The sequence below is a fragment of the Zosterops lateralis genome, assembly GCF_965231275.1.
Source record: "Zosterops lateralis genome assembly, chromosome: 7".
Taxonomy (NCBI): domain Eukaryota; kingdom Metazoa; phylum Chordata; class Aves; order Passeriformes; family Zosteropidae; genus Zosterops; species Zosterops lateralis.
The window spans coordinates 34,573,943-34,597,665 of NC_139767.1; the positions used below are offsets into that span (position 1 = coordinate 34,573,943).

The following is a 23,723-nucleotide window of genomic DNA, read 5'->3' on the forward strand; positions in this document are numbered from 1 at the left end:
AATATTTCTACGACTCCATCTAATGCAGCTAATGCAATTTCTGCAGCCTGTAGTTACTACAAAGTGAAATTTGCAGCACCTTTTTATTGTGCCCCAAGGAAAGGCCACCCATCTTCGTCTCTTGGGTGATGTGACAGCTCTGAGCAGTAGCAGCGCGTGACCCCTCGGTGCTGGGCACTGCCAAACCTCAGCCTGGGCAGCAAAAAGGGAAATTTGGTGGCTCTGTGACACTGTGAGCAGGGAAGGGACAGGTTTGACAAAGCCCTGTTGTGAAAGGTTCTCAAGGCCTGATCGAACCTGCCAAATCTCGTTGGCTTGATGAGGTGGCCGCCAAGGTGCTCTCTTTGGCAGGAGTCACAAACAATAAGTTATTTTTGCTGTGGCAGGTGATGCAAACCATTCTTCTATAAATCCCAAACCTAAAATAATGATAAATCTATCAATGCCACTTGTCATAAAATCAGCCTTGAAGGCCACCTCTTCATGCCTTACATTTTTTTGAAAGAAGGTGAGCTTTGTGGAAAAAGAATCCCAGAACTAAGAGATGAAACAATAAAAATAAATAAAGGGTGAAATCTGGCACTTTCTGCTTGTGTTTGTGCTAGTCCAGATGGAAAATACAACTTCTCTGCAGCCACGAAAACAGAACAGCTTGAATGTATAGTTCTATAAGGTCTATATAGACTATATAGAAATATATATTCAAGCTTTAATCAGACTATAAAGTCTGATTTTTTTCAGAATCACCTGTTTTCCTTAAAGTTGACTTTTATGTTATTAGGAAAAAGGAAAATATCTAAGGTGAACTTGTTAGAACTATTCCTACAATTTACCAATTGTCTTACACCTCTACCTGCTACCTCTTCCCTCCTCCCTCATCCAAATTCCGGGAGATAAATGAACTGGTGGAAATTTAACTCACAGGAGGCTTATTTTACTCTGAAACTGCTCAGCATGGTTAAAATCCTCATTAGTTCTATAGGGATTTGGATACTAAACTGGACCTGCTGGAGAATGGGATTTTGGGATTTTGGCCCTGATCTCAAACAGTTTAACTAAAAATGTGATGGTGTGTTATGGAAAAGGACCTTCTGAGAGGTCAGTCCCTATCCCTGAAGCCTCAGTGACCACCAGTGCTCATTTTATCACTGAGATAAAATCTCCTGCCTCCTGTTTTAGGAAGAACACAGACAGATTGAACCTATAGTTTCCTCATTCTGGGGAAAATAAGTGGGTTTTTTTGTTTGTTTGTTTGTTTTATTCCATGCTAGATTTGCACACTGGGGCTGTGAACTCAATGTTCACTAGGTGAGAAAAATCTGTTAAAGTTACATTTTCTGTCTGTTGCGTAAAACTTAAATGCAACAATAAGTAAACAAATTGGGTAAAGCTTGAAGACAACAAGAGATGTCAGTGTTCATAATCTTATAACCCAATTTCCTAAACCCAAATTTTGCACAGCAAAAAAAGCTAAACTACCACGCTTAGCTCATCTGATAAAGTAAATGCAGTGCTTGTTTCCTTTGTAAACCACTTAACCAGATATAATTTTGGTACTGGAAAGGGACTAATACGAAAAAGATTCATTAGAAGCCATTTGTTTACTGATTTTTTTTTTTTTCAGTTTTAGTTTACTTTGGAAAAGGGGGAACTCAACCATTAATTAAATAATGTAAGAGAAGCGATGTTCATTCACGATAGTATGAATTGTAACAAAGCACTTTTATCGTTAGCAGGAAAATGATGTGACTTAACAAAAAAGATTAATGTTCCTTTGTATTCTAAAGATATTAATTCATTAATTATTAATTATTAAATACTGTACTTGGAGCAAAAAAATTAGACTAAGCATCATTAAAAGAGGAATGATATTTCACAAAACAAAGGCAACAGGAGAGAGGGAAATGAGAGTGCCTCTAATCATACCTCTTTTCATGACAATGGGGCTAAATAGCATTTGGAGGTGATCTAAAATTCTATTTATCTAAATCTTGAGTGATGTTTTAATCAAAGAAGTGGCAATATCTGAAAGGAGGTTTTGCAGTTCCTGTGTACGAGTGTAGGTGCAGGACTCACTTTGCTGCTGCTTTGCACAAAGAGGACTGGGATCCATTGCTTTGCTCTCTGGTGAAGTTGCTGACAAAATCTGGAGTTATTGGAAGAAATAGAGCACAGCAATTAAAGCACACAAAGGAGAGATTCAGAAAATGAGATTGTTTACAAATACTACTGAAAATGCAAGTTTGCATCCAATGTAGTTAAATCATTAACTTTTGCTGCTGCCTTGATCATTTGTGGTCCTGGCTTTAATGCACTTCTCTTTTTTTTATTTGTTTGTTAACCATTCTTATGAATCTGACTAGCTCTTTGTTTTAAATTAAGGACACTGTGATCTAAATGAATCACAGTTCCTTTCTTCCTTACCAGCATTTAATTCTATCATCAGTTGGTTTTTCTGACCAGGAAAATGTAGTCAGTTTATTCCCTCAGATAGTTTATTCAACAGAGGTTATTTTAACCTCAGGTTATTAGCCCATCTGCAAAGTAATTTAGTGAGTGAAAATGCTGCTGAAATCCATATTCATGTTTGGGAAGATTTCATCTTAGCAGACACTTGTATCAATTTACAGCATAACCCCCTGCAACAACATTGATATAACATAATTGCTCTGACTGCAGAGCACAAAGCAAGGACGTGGAGAGCTCAGGCTTCCCAGTCACCTCAGCTTGCTCTCTCCCAGTGTCTCTGGGTGTTGCATAAGCTGGGAAGCCACCTCTGCAGCAGGGAAATCTTTTGGCCAAAATTGATTTTCCTGTAGATTTCCTGGACTTGTGACAGATTTCAGTGGGTGCTCCCCAGGTGTGCAGCAGAGAAGTGGTGGCTGGTTTCAGGCTCAATGGGTCTGAGTGATTTAGCATGAAATTTTCACCAGAAGCTTCACATTTTATGCCATACCTGCGAGTTCATAGACACATTGTGGTCAGAACTGATATTCCCTGAAGGATGAGGTTTCATAGAGTCACAGAATGGTTTGGGTTGGAAGGGACCTTAAAGAGCATTTTGTTCCACTCTCCTGCCATGGGGAGGGAGGCCTTCCACTAGACCAGGTTGCTCAATTCATATTTATTTCCCCCAGAGAAAAAGACTAACTCAGATAATTATTGCACATAGTAGAAGGCTGTTCATCATTCCCACACCACAAGCCTGCATCCCATCCTTTCTGGAGAGGGAGATGCACACATTTGTACTTTTCTTCTGCTTATTATAAAACCAGAGCTCTAAAGAAACTCCAGAGTACTGCAACAGCAGCAAAATTCCATGTGTTCACTGGGTGCACAGAAGGGTCCAGATTCTGCTGTTGCATATATTTTTATTAAATAATAGAAATTAGAGATAGTACTGAGTTCACTATTCCATCTTCCTGCAAAATCTGTCTCGACTTTTCACTGTTATTTTCTCCCTTTAGTGTTCCATGACAGTTTTCCTGAGGAAAATATTTGTACCCAGTAATGTTCATTATCAAAAAACTATTTCTGTTTCTTTGTCCACATGTTAATCTCTCCTTTTAATCTCATCGTGTGTTTCCAAAATTTCTCAACTCTTTCTGCTGGTGGCATAAATCTGCCCTTATTTTTAAAGTATTTTCAGACTCAAACTATCCATGTGGGTAATTTTTTTTTTCAAAGAAAGTAAGATTACCCACTTTGAGGAGCCTATGTTGTGTGTTCCTGATGGGTTGCAGAGCTGCCTGTGTGGTGCAGATCTAGACATTGCATGGAGTCCTGGAGATCATCTAAGCCTCATAACCCTATTTATGAAAGTATTGGAATATTGAAAACTCATTAATTTCTTCCACAATTTGAATATTTATTTGCATTAATACATCAGTGCTTGGGGTTTTTTTTCCAGCTCCATAATTTTTGCCATGCAAATATTAACTGACTAAATTTCACAATATTTTTTTGCAAAATCAAGTCTCAATGCTGCAGTTTTGATCTGTTATTAAAAAATTGGAAAGACTAAGCTCTTGTCAGAAGCCAGGCAGGAAATTTGAGGCAGAGGTGGAGAAAAAGAAATCCAAGCTCTTTTCTTCCAGTGGTTTAACCACAAGGACATCCTTCTGTTTTTCTGAGGAGTATATTTCTTTTATTAAAAAAAATTAATAATAATAATACAAAAAAAAAAAAAGGAACAAAGGCACAGAGGACTGTCAGTTTTAGTGGAGCTTAACCATCGTGGTTTTATGGTTTGGCAAATGGAGAAGATAATTATACTCCCAGTACTGAAAACTTCCAGAGACTACGCCTGCAAATCACTTGCCCAGGATCTCTTTGCTTCTTCTAACCTAAATAGGTTCTTTTCCTTCCATCTCAAAGGCATCCTGGAGAGCACACATACTTCAGCCTTTAATAACAACATCAGAGAAATTCAGTGAGCAGTTTTTGGAAAGCTGAATCTGTGGCTGGTGCTGGACTGGCCACTCTTAACTCTATAAAGTCTGTTTTCTGTATCACTGGTGACAGTTTTAAGGTAATATGGCTTAAGAGGAGCAGAGAAAATAGTTGCATCAAGCTGACTAATTAAATTATGTGGGTATCACTCCATCCCCTGCCCAAAAGGGAGTCAGTGGTGTTTTTTAGTGTTAACAGCAGTATTTTTACTGTTGAATAGGATGTGCAGCAACCCAATCTACAAAGCCTGCTCTGAACTACATGGGCTTTGCCAGAACTGCTGCACAGGCAGAGTCCCTGGAGAAGGAGCTTCGATGGCAAATGAGGATTATTGTGCTTTACACCAACTCCCAGCAACGTAAATGATACAGGCAAACAAATCTGCTCTTTGAATCACTTGCATCCATCTGGAGGAGCAGGGGAGGCAGAGCTGTGTCACTCCAGGATGCGTGGACTGACACTGAGAAGTCTCAGCCCTTGTGCTGAGCTCTTTCTGGGTGTCACACACATGCCCTCGAAGCCTTTCCTTCTTTTTTTAGGAGCAAGAAATGATAATTTATTTAGAGAAAGGAGATAGCTTGTCTTAGGGATACGATGTACGTTCTTGTCTAATTTCTGTCCTTTCCAGTTGCATCAGTTTAAATTTGCTTTTGGAAAACCCACAATTTTTTTTTGCTTTAAACTCAATGACTCTTGAAGAGGTTTGGCAAAGTAAGCATTGGAAATAGCTGGTCCATGTGCCTGCATTCGTGTTTTGATCTACTATATGTTGCACTAGACTTTTTTTTAAACCATTTAATTGTTTTTCAAATTATGTTCTAGTATAAGAACCTTATTTCTGAACTAAGACACCCCAAGAGTGGTTATTTAACAATACAAGAGTATATAATGAGCTCTTTTCAGTAATATCAGCAGCTGTGCTACAACAACCTGTCACTTTAGCTTGATCTATTCTTGTTTTATCTGATAACTGCCCCGATTTGTTAAAAGTCAGGCCATATTCATGTTGATTTTTTTATTTTTCTTTTCCTTTCCAGAAACCAGGATATAAACCCGAGTGTGTGGATTTGTGTGGTGCTCGCATTGAGTGGACCTCAGAGAAATCCAGCAGAAAGAATGTCTTTCAGGTAAGAGGCAAAGCATTCCACTGCTCATTTGAGTCTGAATCCAGCGAAGAGGTAGGTTTTATTTCCTTGGTTTTAATAACTAGAGCCTGATTTAATACAGCATTTTTCTTACCAGTGAAAGGAGCGTAACACTTTACCCAGCATCGGTTTACTATTTTTCTAAGAGAAGGATTTCTGATGACTGAGTCTCCTAAACACTTGAGAACCTGTTGATTTATTGATTAATGCTCTATATTCAATTTGTTTTTAAAACTTAGTAGGTAATTGCTTTGGGTTCAGGCCTAGAATCTTGACCTAGAGGACTTCCATAAACACAACTTCTTCAAACTGCTTATACAAGCACGGCTCCAACGCAGTGCGGTTTCTCTGTTTATTTTTATTGCTGCTCAGGGTCCTCAGACAGTGATGACCCAGGTTCACTTCTGCGAGGGGAGGGGAAGATTTTAAAAGCTTGCCTCTGTTAGGGCCAGCAGAGAAGGACATGGATTTCTCACAGGGCTATTCTTCATTGATGGAAAATAATATTATTTAATTCCTTCATCCAAATCCCATTGAATTGAAAGGGAGGATCAAGGCCCAAGAAGATGAAAGGAGGGGAAAAGCATTACTGCAAGGTTAACATTCCAGGATCTAGGGGCTAAAATAGTTTATTGCAACATCTTCAGGTTTTGGACATAATCCAGCTCCCATGAATATCAGTAGAAAGGATTTGTTGGTTTTTTTTTCTGTTTCACTAAATGTTGCATCAAGCCACATCAAAATATTATTCTCTGCGAGCCGAGCTATTTCCCAGAGTTCTAACATTTAAAATGTTTAACAATACAAGCAATAAAGGGGGGAGAGAAGCAGAAGGGAACATGTCAGGGTCAAGATCCTGTTAGTTACCAGAGAGTCCTTTGGCATCATGACCAATGTAACATGCTGGAGGAACCAACTGTGTCTGGGTCTGGGGTGGAAGGAAAAAAAAAAAACCACAACACATAAAAAAACCCCTAAGGGCCTGTACGTGGCTTCTTAAAAAGAAATTTCTTTGGGTCAACTGGGTGTTACAGAGGCTTTTTCAAGGTTTATTTTTCTAGACATCTTTCTAAAGCACATGCAATATTTAGAAATATCCCTCTTTTCCAAGACAGCGAGACTTATGCTTCCATACCCCCCACATCTTTCAGGTTGTCTTGAGACAACACTTGGGGCTTTGTCATTTCCTAGGTATTTTTAGAATAAATATTTTGGTTTTGCTGTCAATCTTCAGCTTTTTCACTTGGAATGTGATTAAGTATAACCTTAGCCTTCACTCCTGCAACCCCCTGAGCACCCTGACAGGTCCTTCTGAGCTTCTAGGGTTTATTTCACGTCTTGTAGCGAGCAAAATTCCCGTTTGGAAATGCGTTTCGGGGTGGTGATTCTTTGCAGCTAATACATTTCCAAAGTAAAGACAAACAAAGCTCTGTTATTGATTTACCAAACTGGTGGCACGAAGGCTCTGCAATGCAGTTTTCTTCTCACTTCTGTTCGTGTGAGGTGTAACTCCACTGAATCAGAATAATGTGAGAAAGGAAACTCATGCACTACTGCTTGAACCCATTAAAATGTGTCTTCATCAAGCCAATAAGTGAGTAGGAGAGACATTAAGAAGTAAAAGCATGGGAGGAAGGACATATGTTAAGACACATTTTGAAAAGGGATGGAGCATTGTTTAGACAGAGAGCTACAAGAAGCTTGTGCCAGATGGTAAGAGCGAAAGAGGAGAAGGCTTTGGCACCAGTAGTGGTGACATTTTGGGGAAGGAAGGGACTGAACGAGACTGGTGCTACATGAGCAGATAGAGTGGGAAGGGGACTGGAGAGGGAGAGAAGATTTGTGAGATAATCTGGAGGGAATCCAAGGCGAGTTCGAAAGCGGAGAGGTCACTTTGTACCTGGAAACTGAATATTTCAGGAAACACTTCTTCTGATCTACTTATTCCCTGTGGGTGGGAATAAAATTGATAGTGGAGTGTGTGTCTACTTACTCATAGGTTTGTTCAAATGAAAACAACATGGGTGGCTTTCTTTAATGCTTTCTTTTTTTTTTTTTTTTACAACCTAAATATAGATGCATTGCATTACTCTTTGATTAAATACATTAGGTCCTTAACTCTGAAATGACCAGAAATAAGTATAATTATATCTTCAAAGCCCATGAAAACATAGTTGGCATTTTGTTTCATTATTTTCTAATAAAACCTTCTTTTCTCATTCGAACAGAGAAGCCATTGCTTTGTGCTAATGTGTTGTATTAGGAGTAGGTGCAGAATTTTGAGTTTGATTTAGCCAGGGTGCTCAATTTGAGTTCATGAATTATAGATCATAAATGGGAAATGACTTTTGAAATTTTGGGTTGGAGAAAAAAAAGAAGGAAATCTTGGATTTAAAATCTAGGCAGATGACAGTTAATGGATAGCAGCAAGGAGATGGAGCATAGGAGTATCATAAAGAAAAACTAATTGGAAACATGATCGATGCAGGGAGGGAAAAAAAAAAGAGGAAACTTCAAGTAAATGATATTCAGGCAGGAAGATTTGGGTTTCTGGTCTTGATCATGATGTTTTCAGCAGTGTTACTCCTCTCATTTTAATTGAGCTACTCCCTTTTTAACAGGATAAGTCTGATCTGTCTCACACTATCCAATTTGTGCATGCAATCTATTTCTGTTCTTGATGAACACATTATGTGGAGGGTTTTTTTTTTTTTCTCTCAACTTTTTCTTAATAGTAACTGAAAATATGCACATCTCATAGAATATAACCTCCTGATATCTTTTCATTTATTTTATTGATGATGTAGCAGGCACCAAGGGAAAGACCTGGCTAGAAACAGCTTCCCATGATGTGGGGAAAGGTAGCAGCTTGCAGTGAGATGTGGTGCTGTTTGTTCTTGCTTGGCTGAGTGATGTGATGCACTAGGTCTTCATCGGAGGAGTGCTGAATAAAAGAAGATTTATGTTCAAATCACATGCTTTAAATATTTCTGCTAAGTGCTAGTTTGCTCTTTGGTGTTTAGCCTGAAATTTAAAGCACTGAGGATTAAAAGGATTACAACATAATCTTAAATAATCCTAAGTGTCATTTACAGAGAGATGGTTGTAATAACTAAATAAAACCATGTTAAGGGATGGCAGTGTTGTCAGTCAGCAACTGGAACAGAAACAGCGCCTGTGTCACTCTGTTGTTCTCTTCTTGTCTTTTTTTTTTTTTTTTTACTTAGTTTGATATTGGGTAGGTGTGTTTTGATGTGGGTTATCAAAAAAGAAAATAACTTAATGGGCTGCTTTTCAGTCAGTACTGATACGGTGGTTGAAACATCAGTAACTAGGACTGCTTATTTGCAGATTTTTTTTTCCAATATTCCATATTTCCTACTTCTAGTAAACTTTTCAACTGGATCTCCTACTTCCCCCTGTTTTACTCCACCTCTACTCTAAGCCAAGCAGCCTTTAATTTGAAACTCAGCCCAGACTCCATGGAAGACGTTCTCTTGACCTCTGGATTTTTAATTCTGGGGCTCATTAGCACAAAGTCCTGTGGTTGTACACTATTTCCTTGAAGAGGTTTTGGGAGCTTTCTCTTAGATAATTCAAAGAAGAAAAGGAAAAATAAGAGAGAGGTGAAAAGTACAAAAAAGGTCACGAGCAGTATATTTTTGAATCGATGAAGCTGCTTTGTTCTCTTAATAGCACCATTCATTTAACTAACAGGCATTTTTTGGTTTCTTTAGTCATAATTTTACCCTGTTGACCAAGTTCACTTTTAGGAAGGTTTCATCTGAGGAATTTCTGGAGTTCTGTGGCTGGGCTCTTGCCACAGATGTGGTGTGACACCGTTTTTGTTTCAGTGCACAGCAGCTCTAAGGGGTTGCTCAATCCTACACAACTAAGAAGTGCAAGTGTATTTTACAAACAGAGAAAGCTGTGTAAGACCTACAGTATTCCAACAGCGAGACAGCTGAAAGTACAACTGCACCTATGTGGAATATGAAAGAATTAATCTTGCAGCTGTTTCATATATAATAACACTTATGGCGCTGATCCTGGGTAACTCCCTTGTCCTTGAACCTCTCCAGTTTTGTCCAGGCGCATAATCTGAATGATAAGCTATTTTGTTCCACATACTGTAGGATCAGGATAGTGCCTGGATGCCTCCCAGGAATGGTTTAAGTCACTGCTTTTTGCCATGGGAGGGATCATTTTTGTTTCCACAATCTCTCTGGAGGAAGTGCTGAGACCACGATGTGGAGGGGCTTGGGTTGGGATTGGGATTTGGGTTTCTTTGTTTTTGAACAAAAATGCTGCACAGAGGAGGGAAATCTAAAAAAGCCACCTTGCAGGCTTGTGGTGGTCCTTATTAGCAGCTGGAGAATGTTCCCACCCAAAGCCTATCCCAGAGTTAGTCCCATTTCCTGAGCCTGAGAGGGCTCTTGCTTTCAGCTCCAAGGAGCTGTGCAGGAGCCTTTGCTGGCTTTGAGTCTGCCATGCATTCGATGGACCTCTTGTGACCTTAAAACACCATTTTTTCCACTTTTGGACATCACTGCTGTGGCTGGGATTTAATTTCTATCCCAGAGACTTGAATATGTTATTGCCTAATCAAAAAAACTTGGCCGCGTCACACAGTCATTAGGTGGTGTCAGAAACAGGTTCTTTAAATAAGAAACTTATAATTAGAGGTTTTGTTTTTTTTTTTTTAAGACACAAAACAAGAAATGGTCTTTATCTTCAAAAGAAGCTTGGCCAGCAGTTTGAGGGAGGTGGCACCCCCACTTTGAGCACCTGGAGGTCCAAGACAAAGGGAAATTGTTTCTCAAAGCCTTAGGGCAGGGTTAGCTGGGATATTGGGAAAGAATTCTTCCCTGTGAGGGTGCTGAGGCCCTACCATAGGTTTCCTATGGAATCTGTGGCTGCTGCATCCCTGGAAGTGTCCAAGGCCAGGTTGGATGGGGCTTGGAGTGGAAAGTTTCCCTACCCATGGAATGAGACCAGTTAAGGTCCATTCCAATCCAAACCATTCTGTGATTTTACATAAGAACTCTTTCTATTGTTGTAAGTGGGGAGATCTTGAACACAACAATATGGAACAGACTCACAATTGTGGTTCTAATTATCTCTTCTAATGTTAATGACCTTACTGGCAAAGCTCCTGCCAAAATATTCAGTAAAATCTAATCAATGAATGCAGATGATCTTCTGACTTCTCAACGTGTCTTCTATTTTCTGTTGTAATCTAAATCCAACAAAACCCATGAATGCATTTTTTTTTTCATGTCTTCAGTTGCCTTTTTCTTAATTTCGTTAATTTTGAATGTCACATAAGATTTAATGTATTTTTTGGTGATCAAAAAGGAAAAGTAAGAGTGAGAGTACATAGTGAAAGAGGAACACCAACTTTGATTGTGAGGAAAGGAAATAGAAAATTGCAACTATGAGCATTTTAAACCTTATACAGTTGAGAAATCACTTTGGTTTCTAAATACTTTAATACAATATTTTAAGGTGATGAGGAGGAGAGACCTTTAAAGATCCTTGGTAATTTTATTTTTTGGTTGTTTGGGGGGTTTTTTTTGTGTATGAAAAAGGTAGGTTTCACTGTAACCCCTTCACCTGTGTTGACAATAGCTGCTCTTGGGAGCCAAGGAGGTGTTGGGATGGTCCTAGTTAGTAAAGAGCACAACAGGCAGAAAAATCATCTGAGAAAGGAAAAGATCCTTATCTAATTGAGAATATACTATAGCCTGGTAACTGGAGCAGTCTGGAATATGCAGTTCTACCCTTGTTTCAGAAATGTTGGGTGAGAATTGGTCAGGCTTTGACCTTCTCCCACCAGGGCCTCGCTCTTCAATCTGATGTTGCTTATATTAGCCCAAAGGGAACATATGGAAAATGAACTGGAGTTCACATTACTCAGTAATCATGGATACAGAGATTCTTGATGTGATGTGATAGTCTAAGGAATATCAGGTGAACAAGCCAGTTTCCTCCCAAAAAAAGTGATAGAAAGAGGGACAGATGTCATCACCCCTGTGATACAAGCAAAGCTTTACACAAGGACAGGAACATACAAACTATAAGGACTTTGGCTTCATTTGTATAGGAAACCTGAACAAAGATGAAAAAAACTTTTTTGAAACATATACAAAAATATTTCAATATTCAAGCTGTAATCAATTTGAAAACAGACAATCAATCAACAGGAGGGCACTCAACTGACAGCAGTGTGCATTTAAAAATTTGGGAAACTGAGACTTCAACCTCTGTAACAGAATTTCAAGGAACTTTTCTATCAATTTAAACTCTGCAATGGAATTTCAAAGATTTCAAGGAACAGCAACTTTATCCATAAAAAGGACAAACCAAGCAGTTAAATTAGAGGTGCCACAAAGTTATAGTTAATCTCTTTCTCTCACTTGCTGTGGTTTCTAGGTCTGCTTTGGGGTGACAGGAACTCCTCAGTTATGTCAGAATGGCCTAGTGCATTTTGTGGCTACAGAATCAGAGCATTAATAATTTATTATTATTATTAAAAGAAAAAATTAAAATCCTAATTACGACTTTTTTAATTACATGAAAAAGTTATTACTTTTCAGCAATAGTGAAGTCCACTCCTGATAAGCAATATTTTATTATAGTTGGCTTCTTGAAATAAGATTCAAAATTCTCAAAAAAAACTTTGATTGATTTGTAGCTAAATATGATCTTACCTGGGCAGGTCTTTTTTGTGTTTTTTTTTTCCCCAATTATTGTCCTAAAAAAATTCAGGAAAAAAAATCTCTTGTAAAGTGTAGCTCCAACAAGTCATGGAGGTCTTGGAAAGGCTTGAAATCCTGGCTGGAGCAGAAGCTGCCCTGGGCAGGATGCTGTGGTGCTGCTGTCTGTGGCACTGCACATCACATCTGTGTGGTACCCACTGCAGGCCATGGCCTGGGGTCTTCCCTAAATGCTGGACAACTCCAAAATCCAATTGAGTTGCAAACCTAAACTTTCCACGAAACCAGGGTGATTTTAAAAGCTCACTCTCTGTATCCCCCCCAGTCTGACACCATGTGTATGTAGAAATCTGTCTGCTAAAAGTGATTATTATAATAGCTCTCTGTGCTCTTTAAGAGCCCATCTTTTGGCAAATCCAAGTGCTGATACGTGAGTGGCTGTGATAGGTACGAGTGTCTGTGTGCGCTCATACACATGTGCTTCTCCAGGAATTATCTGAATCATTTAGCCTGTGACAGCCACGCTTGCAGCTTTCACGAGTGCAGATGTTATTTGTCCATCAGGAAAGAAAATATTTATTTCAAGCCACAGGCATTTTCTGTGCTGCAGAAATAAAACGTAGCAGCAGTTAATGCTTAATGTGCGTGTGACATAATTTTGTGCAGGGACAGAAGCACGGCTGAGCACAAGGACCTGGCCAGAGCTGTGAGAGCAGAGGAAGCACCTTGTGCCTTGGAAAACGCCGACCCCACATGAGAAAGAAACCCGGGCACAGTGACAGAGGAGCAGCTTATTTTTCCCATTGTTTTTTTGGCCGAATTGGCGGAGGGTTGTGCAGTTGGGGAGGGGAGGAGGAGGAGGAGGGGGCTCGAGCGATATTATTTTGTTTTGCAGCTGAAGGAGCGAGCGGCGCTTTGCAGCTCCCGCATGCGAAATGGGCTGCAGCCTCTGCTGCATTATTCATAAACATATTGCTGCCATCTCGTGGGCAGCGCACGGGCGGGCAGGGAGCGGGCAGGGAAGGCAGGCAGGGATGAGGGATGGGATGGAGTAGAGGTCGGGCAGGCAGGGATGCAGGCAGGGATGGGGCAGGGATGAGGGCACGGAGAGGACAGGGATGCAGGAAGAAAGGTGGGCCACAGAAGATGTGGGTAGTGGAAGTGCCCAGGAAGGCAGGCAGTGATGCTGGCAGGGATTTGGGATGGAAGTGAGCAGGGATTTGGGCAGTGATGCTGGCAGTGGATGCGAGCAGTCATGAAGGCAGTGGAAGTGGGCAGGGATGGGGCAGAAAGGCAGGCAGGGAAGGTGGGCAGGGATGGGGCAGGGAAGGCAGGCAGGAATTTAGGCAGTAGATATAGACAGGGATTTGGGCAGTGGAAATGAGCAGAGATTTGGGCAGTGGAAGTGGCCAGGAAGGCAGACAGTGATGCGGGCAGGGATTTGGGCAGTGGAGGCAGGCAGGGATTTGGGCAGTGGAAGTGAGCAGGGATGGGGCAGGGATTTGGGCAGTGGAGATGGGCAGTGATGCGGGCAGTGGATGCTCGCAGTGATGAAGGCAGTGGAAGTGGACAGGGATATGGGCAGTGGAGGCAGCCAGGGCTGCCCAGTCTGCGCCCGGTTGAGTCTCTCCTTTTCCCCATGGATTCATCCTGCAGGGTGCTCTGCACCCACCGTGGTGACACTGAGCATTTTAAAAACATCTTTCAGCCCAAATCTGTGCCTGGTTGAGTAATTCAGACTATTAACTGGTCTACAGGAAGGTGTTCCCTTCCCAGAGCCGTGGAGTTGGAACCAGGTGACCTTTCCTTTCCAACCCAAACTATTCTGCAATTAACATTTATTTAAGTGGTTTCTGTATCAACTCTTTATCTATTTATTTATTTATTTATTTAATAATATCCCCATAGACTTGTGTTCTCTCAATTACTCCTCAGGTAGTAAATTTATGTTTTAAAATGGTGATTATTTTCTGATCAGCAGATAGGGAAACTGTAAATAGCTTCACAAGGACGAGCTGGCTCAAGATAAAGCATGTAATGAGAATTATGGCTACAGATAGTCAGTAGGGTGAACTTGATAAAGCACCTCTGATGTGAGTGTGGCCCTTGGTGCTGTTTTGTACACTCATGACCTGGGGAAAATGGCATTTTCTTAGTTCTGGCAATCAACAGCTGAAAGAAAAAAATAAAAAATGCAAAAGAAGACTGGATTTCCTGATTCTTTAGTATTTTAAGGTTTAGTGCTTCTCCTAGCAAAACAGTTAAATTAGTTAAATTGATTTAATTTAGGAACATTATGATTTTACTTTTTTTTAATTAATGTAAGCTAATATGAACAACAACAACAACAAAAGTATCTTGATAGGTGCCCAAACATTCCCTTGATTTATCAAACTCGTGGGGAAAAAAATAAAAAAGAAGGAGAGAGAAAAAAACGAATCCTAAATGAACTCAGTCAGAGATAATCAAATCTGACTTGTTTATATGTTTGGTGCTGGTATTTCTGTATTCAGCCACTACATTTTTTAAAATCTTGGCGAAGCCACTTGACTCCATTTTTTTTGTGTTTCTCTTTAATGACTGAGGCAGATATTTGGAATTGGCTGGGCATGGGGAGCCTTGGCTGTCCTCTCTCTGAATTTGTGTGCAGAGAGATGCCAGAGGAGAGGTTTGGGATTCGATTTTTTTTTTTTTTGCGTAGGAGTGATTTTTTGGGGAAGAGGATGATTTTTGGATGCTCGAAGGTGTTATATGGACAACGGGAAGCAATTTAAATGCAAGGGGAGAACTGCAGCCATGACCTGCCCTCTCTTTCAGTTCAGATACTACACCTCTGGTTTTCAGCTGAGCAGGAATTCCTAAACTGTGATTCATGGACCACTAATGGGATGGGGAGACTTTTTTGAAATGGTAATGCAGGAGCAGTCGGCCTGAGAAGCCATTTAAGGTAGTTCCCAGATGAAAGGAAAACCCACAAGAACGTTTTCCACCAGAGGCCCTGACTTCTCAAACCTCCTCCTCAAGTTTATTGATTTTGAGGATGCGCCTCCAATTGATCCCAGTTAGAGACTATTTTTATGTGGATTATGGGAGTTGTTAAAAATTTGAGATTGAGTTCAAGGGCTGGGTTTCTTGAATTCTGGAGTGTTGGAATTTTTTACTGTAAGAAGGGTTTATTGGTTTTGTCTTTTTAAAATTTTTTTTTGTAATTTTTTAATTTTTTTTTTTTTTTTTTTTTTTCCTTTCATAACCCCTGCTCTGATTTGGGGTAAATAAATTCCCAGGAATTTCAGCCACTACGTCTGCAATTGCATCTGCAAAACACGGCGATCCAAGAAGTTTAGCAAACATTTTCTTTGGCAAACAAAGTTGCAAGGAGGGGATGTGGTTTGTTTACCATTTCACTTAAAAATAGTCTATCAAACTTAAATTATTAGACAATTCTAACACTTAAAATCTACAGCACTTCAATCACCCCTCCCGATTATTTTTTTGTCCTCCTAATAGTCATGATTACTACAAATACATTATTATTTGAAATTTTAATATACTTAAAACCTAGTATGTAATTATCCTCCCTCAAGTCAGAGTTTGCAGGTAAATTGTCACAGAATGAGCTTTAAACTATTTTTTCTGGAGGCAAAGTATGCATTTATATATGTGAATATTTGCATGAGAGCACATTTTAATTTGGGAAAATGGGAGCCAATTACTGTGATTCTCTTAAGTAATAGAATAATTATTATTATTTTCTATTATTTGTACATAGTCATCACTAGGTGGAGGCATACTTTACATATTCTATTGAACATGTCATCTGTTATGGACTGAGATGAATTGCACTGATACTGCAGAGTTAAGTGAATGATCCCATTTTTACCCTGAACTGTTGAAATAACCTGTTACCACCCATGCCCAGCTCTCAGGCAGACTTGGGTTTCAACCATTACTGCCACTGAAAAACGATTAAAAATGGACAATTTTTAATCACGTGCTGCCTTGAATTAATTCAGAGAAATTGTTAATGTGTGGTACAGTTAAAAGCAGGAAACAAAAAAAGCAGGGGCCAGGGATCAAGAGAATGAAAGGACAAGTGTTTATTTATTTCAATACTTTATCCTACAGTACTTAAATCAATATACTGTGGATTGACTGGGTTTTTTTACTTCTCATTTTAGTTATGGTAGCAAAGTGCATTCCCAGTCCATCCATACCTTCCTTGTGGGGCTGCCTGTTACAGTCTGAGCATGTTGGATTTTGACTGAGGGTCACAGGACTCCCTCCATCGATGTTAATACACTGATTTCACCCAAATTCTCCTGATTTACACCAGAGGTAAATGGCACACATCTGTGCAGGAGTAAATAATACCATTCTTTACTTCTTCCACCTTTCTGAGCTGACAGAGCTGAGTCTGTGCCAGGTGGTCCTTGGCTGGCACAGCCCAAGCCCTTTTTGAGAGGCCACAAAAGAAAATTTGGGTGTGAATGTGGGAATCTGAGACAAGAACTGTCTTTTTCCTTACTTGGAATATTGTGTTATGACTCTGCAGCTTTTAATACACCCTGACTTTTACTGCTGGAGAAAGAAGGCTCAAGGTGCTAAGATTATAAAGAAAAAATAAACTTTATCCAGAAAATAATCCCCATTTATGGGGGTATGACAGGCATTGTCTTCTGTCTACGCTGAGAAAAGTGGGGTGAATGCATTTTTACGTCTTTACCATTTCAATGTATTTCAGAGAATTGGGTCAGGATTGTTGGGAGAGATTTCCTGAGCTTTGCAGTTTCTTATCCCCCAGACTAACACTGTGGCCACTGCTGTGATTCCCAACTTTGTCCCCTGACTTGGGGCCTGAGCTCCTTCCCCCAGGATTGACTCAACCTGGGAATTCACCCTGGGAATAGACCCTTCCATGATATACACTTGCCCGCAGACAGAGCTTTAAAACCACTATAATACACCCGAAATATGCTCCCGTTGTGTTTAGTTTGCTGTTTGGGGATTTTTTTTTTTCCCCTTGTATATTCTGCATATTCTTTTTTTTTTTTTTTTTTTTTTTTTTTTTTTTTTTTTTTTTTTTTTTTTTTTTTTTTTAATGATTTGGAATCACACGTTTAATAATTATATTCACAATCTAAAATTAAATAAACATTGTGTTTAGTGCTCAAGGAATTGCCAACCAGTGCTCAGGAAAGTATGTCCAGCAATTTATCAGCATGTAGAAAATAATTATGGCAATATTTTGAAATGCATTGGTTGTAGTTTTGTTTTGATTTATAGAATGTAAATAATCAGTTTTGATTCTTCTGTTTCAAATGACTTTTTTGGAAGTAAGGCTTTTGAATAAGAGTCCCTCAAAACAAGCTGTTACTCCTGGGAAATTCTGTAGTGGTATGTTACTGGCATTTGAAAAATGCACACCTTCTGAGAAAAAACAGGAAAATTCTGTCAGACAGACTGATGGGAATTCCCAAGTTTGGAAATGCAAGTTCTGTTGGAAAACAATGGCAGCACAATTCAGCTAGGGCTGCAGTTGGAGTGAAAAGGAACATGTTTTCACCATTGCATACATTTTTCTTCTTTTTCTTCTCTTTTTTTTTTTCTTAATGTGTTTTGTTTTGTTTGGATTTTTTTGTTGTCATTCTGGAAACAAATATTCTACATGATCAGTTAAAAAGTGCAAAGTAAGGAAAGAGAGAGAGAGAGTAATGTGTGTTGGAACATAGCATAGGCTTTACCCATGTAGAAAAGTGTGAAGAAATATGGTAAAATTGAATGTAAACAAAGAAATGGGGAAAATGAATGTGGGAGTGAAGAACTGTGTGCAGGGAGTAGGAAGAATGTAATCCAATAGTAGAGATCAAAGGAAGGGAAGCCAATTTTGTTTCAAATATTCTGTAATAACTCCAATGCAGCAAGGTAAAGGATCCAAACAAAGGGTCAAAACACCACAAACTGGGGTGGAAAAGAAAAAACATTACACGCAGCGAGGAGTGGGCAGTTTATTACCATTACTTTTGTTCAGGATCAGTTATTCTCTCCATCTCCTGGCGTTTCAGGAACTCTTTTTATAATCGCCAGCCCTGTTTTCTCTCCCTCTCTCCTGCACACACACACACACACAAAACACGCTCCGTCTCGCTCCCCCTCGCAGGCAACACTTCTCCTCTCGCGCAGATTTGAGGGGGTAGGAGCCTCTCAGGGGTTCTTTGCAAGATGCTCGTTCCCCACCGCAGACTGTGGCATTGCCAGGACTCTTCAGGGGACTCTCTGCCAGCTATCCTTAAAAAGCTCGCAGAGGAGTGGGAGAGGATTTGCATACTTGCCCAAGCAGGGCCAGATTTGAGCCCCCCTCTCTTGCTGAATAGTTGGTTAGTGAGTAAATAATGACACCAAAAATCGCTGCAGCTTCTGCAGTGGAGTAGGTGCTGTGCTGTGCCAAGATATTGGGGTCTGTCCCTTATTTCTTTTCTCTCCCCCGTCCTAAGATACTCCTTTTTCATAATTCAAACAGAGATTTCTTTTCACCTGCATCCCCACCGCTTCTAATTTTTACCTTTCTCTGCTCTTGTTTTCTTTTCCCTTTCCCATTATTTGTATTTTGATAATATATTTTAAGCCATTTTTTCTCCTGTTCTCGATGTGATGACAGTGTATCCTGATGGAAAGATAATAATGCCCAAGGAGGTTTTCTTTTATGAATTCTGCTGGTGTTACTTTCACATGCACAAATATATCATCTTGATTTCTAGCTCTGGGTCATTTCATTGCTCTTGTATGTCTTGCTACGAGATGTTTCCTGTAATTAAAAGATTAGGTTAAATAGATTATTTGTGCTGCCCTGTCTACATAAATGTTCTGTTTCTCTGCCTCTGGATACTGGCTTTTGTGTTTTAAGGCAATGTTGTGTACATGGAGTTGCATCATGTCTCCTTTGTCTTTAAGCTGCTGATTTATTGGTGAGAGAAGCAATCAAACGAGACATTTACTGCCATAGCCTCGTAGGGTCAGTGAATTAACAGGTGCCAATAAGTTCTAAGGAAGTGTTTTAATCGTTTCTAAAGTATTTAATTAATGGACTTTCTTAGAGGAGTGGTGACAGAGCAGACATAAGGCTGATAAATATTTAATGCTTGTATCTAGGGAACTTTTTCTCCCTTTCATCTAATTTGAGGTGTTTACTAATGGAAAACAAAACCTAAATTGTTGTGTAGCGTGCAATCAATGCTAAGCTGCTATTAGATTGTCCAGGGTTTGGATACCTATCAGGAATTAATCTGCATGTGCTGTGATATTCTGCATTTAGAGCTGGTTTTGTGTAGGGGGGGATTTGGATGGGGGTTTCTCTGACATGGCTGGATAGCTAGTCATTAAATGTCTATGTTAATACTTATGGGCTGGTTCAGGTAGCCTCTGTGAACAAAATTTATTGAATATTAAGTGTGTGCATGGCTGTCTCCTTGGGCTGTCATGGTTTCAGCAGGTCCCACTTGTAGGGTGGTAGTAGAGAGGAGACTCCAAGTCCCAACACCCTTGTTGATCTGTGTGGTGTTCAAAAAACTTTATTTAAACCATGACACTGGAAATGCCATATTTACACTTAAAAGTTTCAGGGTACTTATCATAATTTCATTTTTTCACCTTGGAGGAATATTTTCCTACTTGTTACTTACCTAAGTTTTCACTCCTTTCCTTCATAAAGAAAAAGAATTTGGCTGTGTATAAGCTACATTCGATGGTATATAATTAATCTTGCTCTTGAATTCTCTTTGTTCTCTTCCCATGAAAATAACAAATTCTTTTTTCCCCTTACCATTCCTACCTTAAGGAATGGAGTTTGTGGTACAGCCAGCGTAGCTCCATTAATTAAAGACCCTTTCCCTTGCTTGCCTGAGCTTTGTTAAGTCACTGCTGTGTGCAATGGCAAGTCTAGGAAGGCTCTACATTGAAGGAATTGATTCCGTTTGTTGCTGCAGCTCAGCAGAGCACACCAGGCTGCTCCAGACACCTTCTGCCATTGTTAGTGGTGTTGTGAATTGGTTGTTGGGTTGTAAGAGTTAATTTTTTCCTGTCAGGAGGGAGAAGTTTTGGGGCACGGCACTGACCAGGCAGTGCTCTCACTGGTGGCAGCACCCGTGAGCAGCTCAGCTCTGTTGATAACTTCTAATTACAATGGCAGGCTGCTGGAGTAACAAAAAAAAAATATTTGTATAGTGCCCAGGCCTCTTGACCACACCAAAAACGTAACTAAGAACATTGTGATTTAGTGACAATATTGTTTTAGGAACCCCTGAGCTATTAATGGGGAAAAGATGGAAATGGTGGCAGCCTGTGTCACCTGAGGAGGGAACAGGAAGCTTCCTTAGAAGTGGCTGATCCTGAGAGAGTCACAAAAACAACCTCTGGAGGTGTCTCTTGTGTTATCTAAAAGTTGGAACACACAGATATAGGGAAATGATGCAAGGGGCAAAATATTTATTATGAAAAAAATTAATCTTCTCAGGATTCAGCTAATATATACTACATATGCTGTACCATATTCCACAGTGCACCTCTTTCCTTCCCTCACTTTTTAAACCCTTACTTTTACCCACTTTCCCTCTGTGTCTTTATTAATATAATTGCTAACATTGTAAACCTTTTATTATATATGATGTGTCCATTTGTTAGGGCTGAGTTTGAAGTCATCCACATTTTCTTTCCAGCTCCGTAGCACGTAGAGAAGGATGTGCTTATAATCAGTCAAGGCAAAATAATTGGAAATAGGAATAATAATACGGCAATGGGGCAAAATAATTGGAAACAGGAATAATAATGTAGCAGTGGCCAATGTATTTGTCAGCTCGCCTGTGATGGTTTTGGTTTTCCACTTGGCTCAGTGGATGTCTACATGGCATGTGGGGGGAAGCAGGCAGATCTGTGAGCCTGATGCATGCAAACCTGGAAATGCAGTTATCACAAATGTTGATTGGATCTGATGATGTAATTAAAAATACACATCTGCCTCTTTGAGAATGCAGCTTCCTCCTTGGGTTTTTGGTTTTAGGCTTTCAGAGGCAACTGTGCCAATCTGAGCAAGTCGAACAGTAACTTCGTTTGGACAAACTCTCACTCTGCTACTTTTTGTTCATAAATGCAGTTAACAAGTTCTTTTGTACTTCTTTGAGTGTTAATTGATGTAAACAAAGTCTGCATTTTTATCTAATCCCACTGAAGCTTGTTAAAATTAGAGATGTGCCAAATTATTCCAAAGCAGGTTGTAAAGTAAGTGAACCATTAGATCCACTGGCTCACAAATGGCATAGACAATGTGTGCTCTGTTTGCTTCTTTTTCAGGGACTGTTTATGTCAAAACTTTCAAATCACAGGTTTTTTTGCATCTCTAACATTGTGCTTAGTTAATCTGTATGGCAGAAATATAGTACAAGCAGCAGGGCTGAGCGAGCCTAAAGCTATTTCTAGAAAAGTCCATATATACACTCCTAATTGAGCATACCTAGCAATCAGCTCTGCTAATTTCTATATCCAGCATTTTCTTTCTCACAGACACGTCCATTTGTTAGCATTTTCCCTTTGCAGGACTGGGATTTGCAACATTGGTTATTGCCCAATGTGTTATTTCAGTGATGGTAATCCAGCGCACAGGGCTCTGTGGTAACCTCAGCTAAGCCTCCAGGGTACAGGGTGAGCACTAAGGCATCATTTCTATGGAGAAATTAGTGGGATTAACACCACTGCAAGGAACTGATGGCCCTTCTGTCCTTTCCTGGTAACTAGACTGTCCTCACCAGAGGCTGTCCTCAAAATCTGGTTGTTCAGGGCTGCTTTGATTCTGCTCCTCTCCACACCTTTATCTGCTCCTTTGCCTTTTGGAAAATTATTCTGTTCCATCTCCTGCCTCCTCTCCAGATTTCAAGGTCTCTGATGTGCTGTGCTGGTACAAGGCAATGCCCAGAGCTGTGTGCCTGCACTATAAACACAAAAGTCTACACTGCTGCTCCAGTCCTCATCCCCTTCCTGCCTTAATATCAGCTGGGTTCTCTCAGGTCTTCTGACACTTAACCATGAAGTCCAACATCTCCTCTAAGTTTTTTAAAGCTGGGTGTGATGTCTCCCCACTTAGACTTTCACTGCAGGGTCCTACCGATAGAGGTGATGGGTTTGTTCCATACATAATATGTGTGACTGGGGGCTTATGATAATAGAAATAATAAAACCTTATTAAATAGCAAAAAAGTACCTCTCTGCTCTGTTTTCAAGTTTTGCTTCAAGTGGTAAATGATCACCAGGGATCAGTATCCTACAACTGCATGTTTTACAGCATCTCATAACAATTATTTCTACCAGAAGTTTGATTCTTAACTGCTAAATTGAGATATTGTGTCTATGCAGCAGGAACATTCACTGCTGCCCTCAAGGTGAAGGAGAGCAAATCTATAGAGAGAGTGGCTGGTGCTGGGATTTTCCTGGACTTTGGGAATTGGCTAACTGGATACAGAGGAACTGATGTACCCAATTAGGAACCAGATCCATAAACACTCTTATTGACCTAGTTAACAGTGTCTTTACTTTTGCTTCAACACCAGTGCTTTGTTCCAAACAAAATGTCTTTTGGACAATTCTTCTCTCAGGTAAAATCTGAGAAAATCTGGTGAAGCATGTGAGAAAAGACAGATCTGAAAGATCAGTATATATAGATGTTAACTTTCATAATTCTCTGTTTTTTTCTAGCTGCCAGCACCATAGTATCTAATCTTTCTAGCAAACAGGTGGCTCTTGCAGAATGCTTTACAATCAGTCAGACTTTGCCTCAGTCTAATTTGCTTAATCATATTAATTAATTACTTTTGTAAATGTCAGAAAAGTTCAGCAGACATTTTACTTTTTAAAAAGGTTTTTGAAGATCTTTCTAGTAAATATGTAACTTTGAAATATCTGCAGTATTTTTACTGAAATTCCATAGTTACTCAGATTATTCATTACAAGTAAACTATTCAACTTTTTTTTTTTCTGTCTTTTCACTTAGCAAATTGACTTAGATTTCTATGAATCTATTTCCTATTTTATCTCAGTTTAATTAGGTGATGCCAATCAATCTCATCCTATGATCTGTTCTGCTAGTTACAGTGTGGCATTTTTCCATTTAATATACCCTCTGATTGGAGAACAAAGTATTAACGGTAGGTATGCACTATGGACTAGAAATTATTTGGGTTTTTCTCAAATAATTTTTTATTTATGTATACCAAGATTTGTTTTCTGAAGAGTGGGGGGTTTTATTCAAGTATTGGAAATTCCAGAAGTCGTCTTTGGAGTAGGAAATGAAAAGGTTTACATGCCTCCTAAAGGTAGAACTCAGAGAAGGGTTGTAAGCCCCCTGTCTTGACCAGGGCTATTTGTTAAC

The 23,723-nt window shown here is 39.6% G+C and overlaps 1 protein-coding gene across 1 annotated transcript in view; it reads left to right on the forward strand.

Annotated features, from left to right (window-relative positions):
- ARHGAP15 (Rho GTPase activating protein 15) overlaps positions 1-23,723 on the forward strand; it is a 322,354-nt gene that overhangs the window by 52,106 nt on the left and 246,525 nt on the right. Inside the window, exon 6 of the mRNA XM_083865289.1 lies at positions 5,490-5,579. Within this exon, the coding sequence (XP_083721415.1) occupies positions 5,490-5,579 (90 nt within the window). The remainder of the gene's footprint in view (positions 1-5,489; positions 5,580-23,723) is intronic.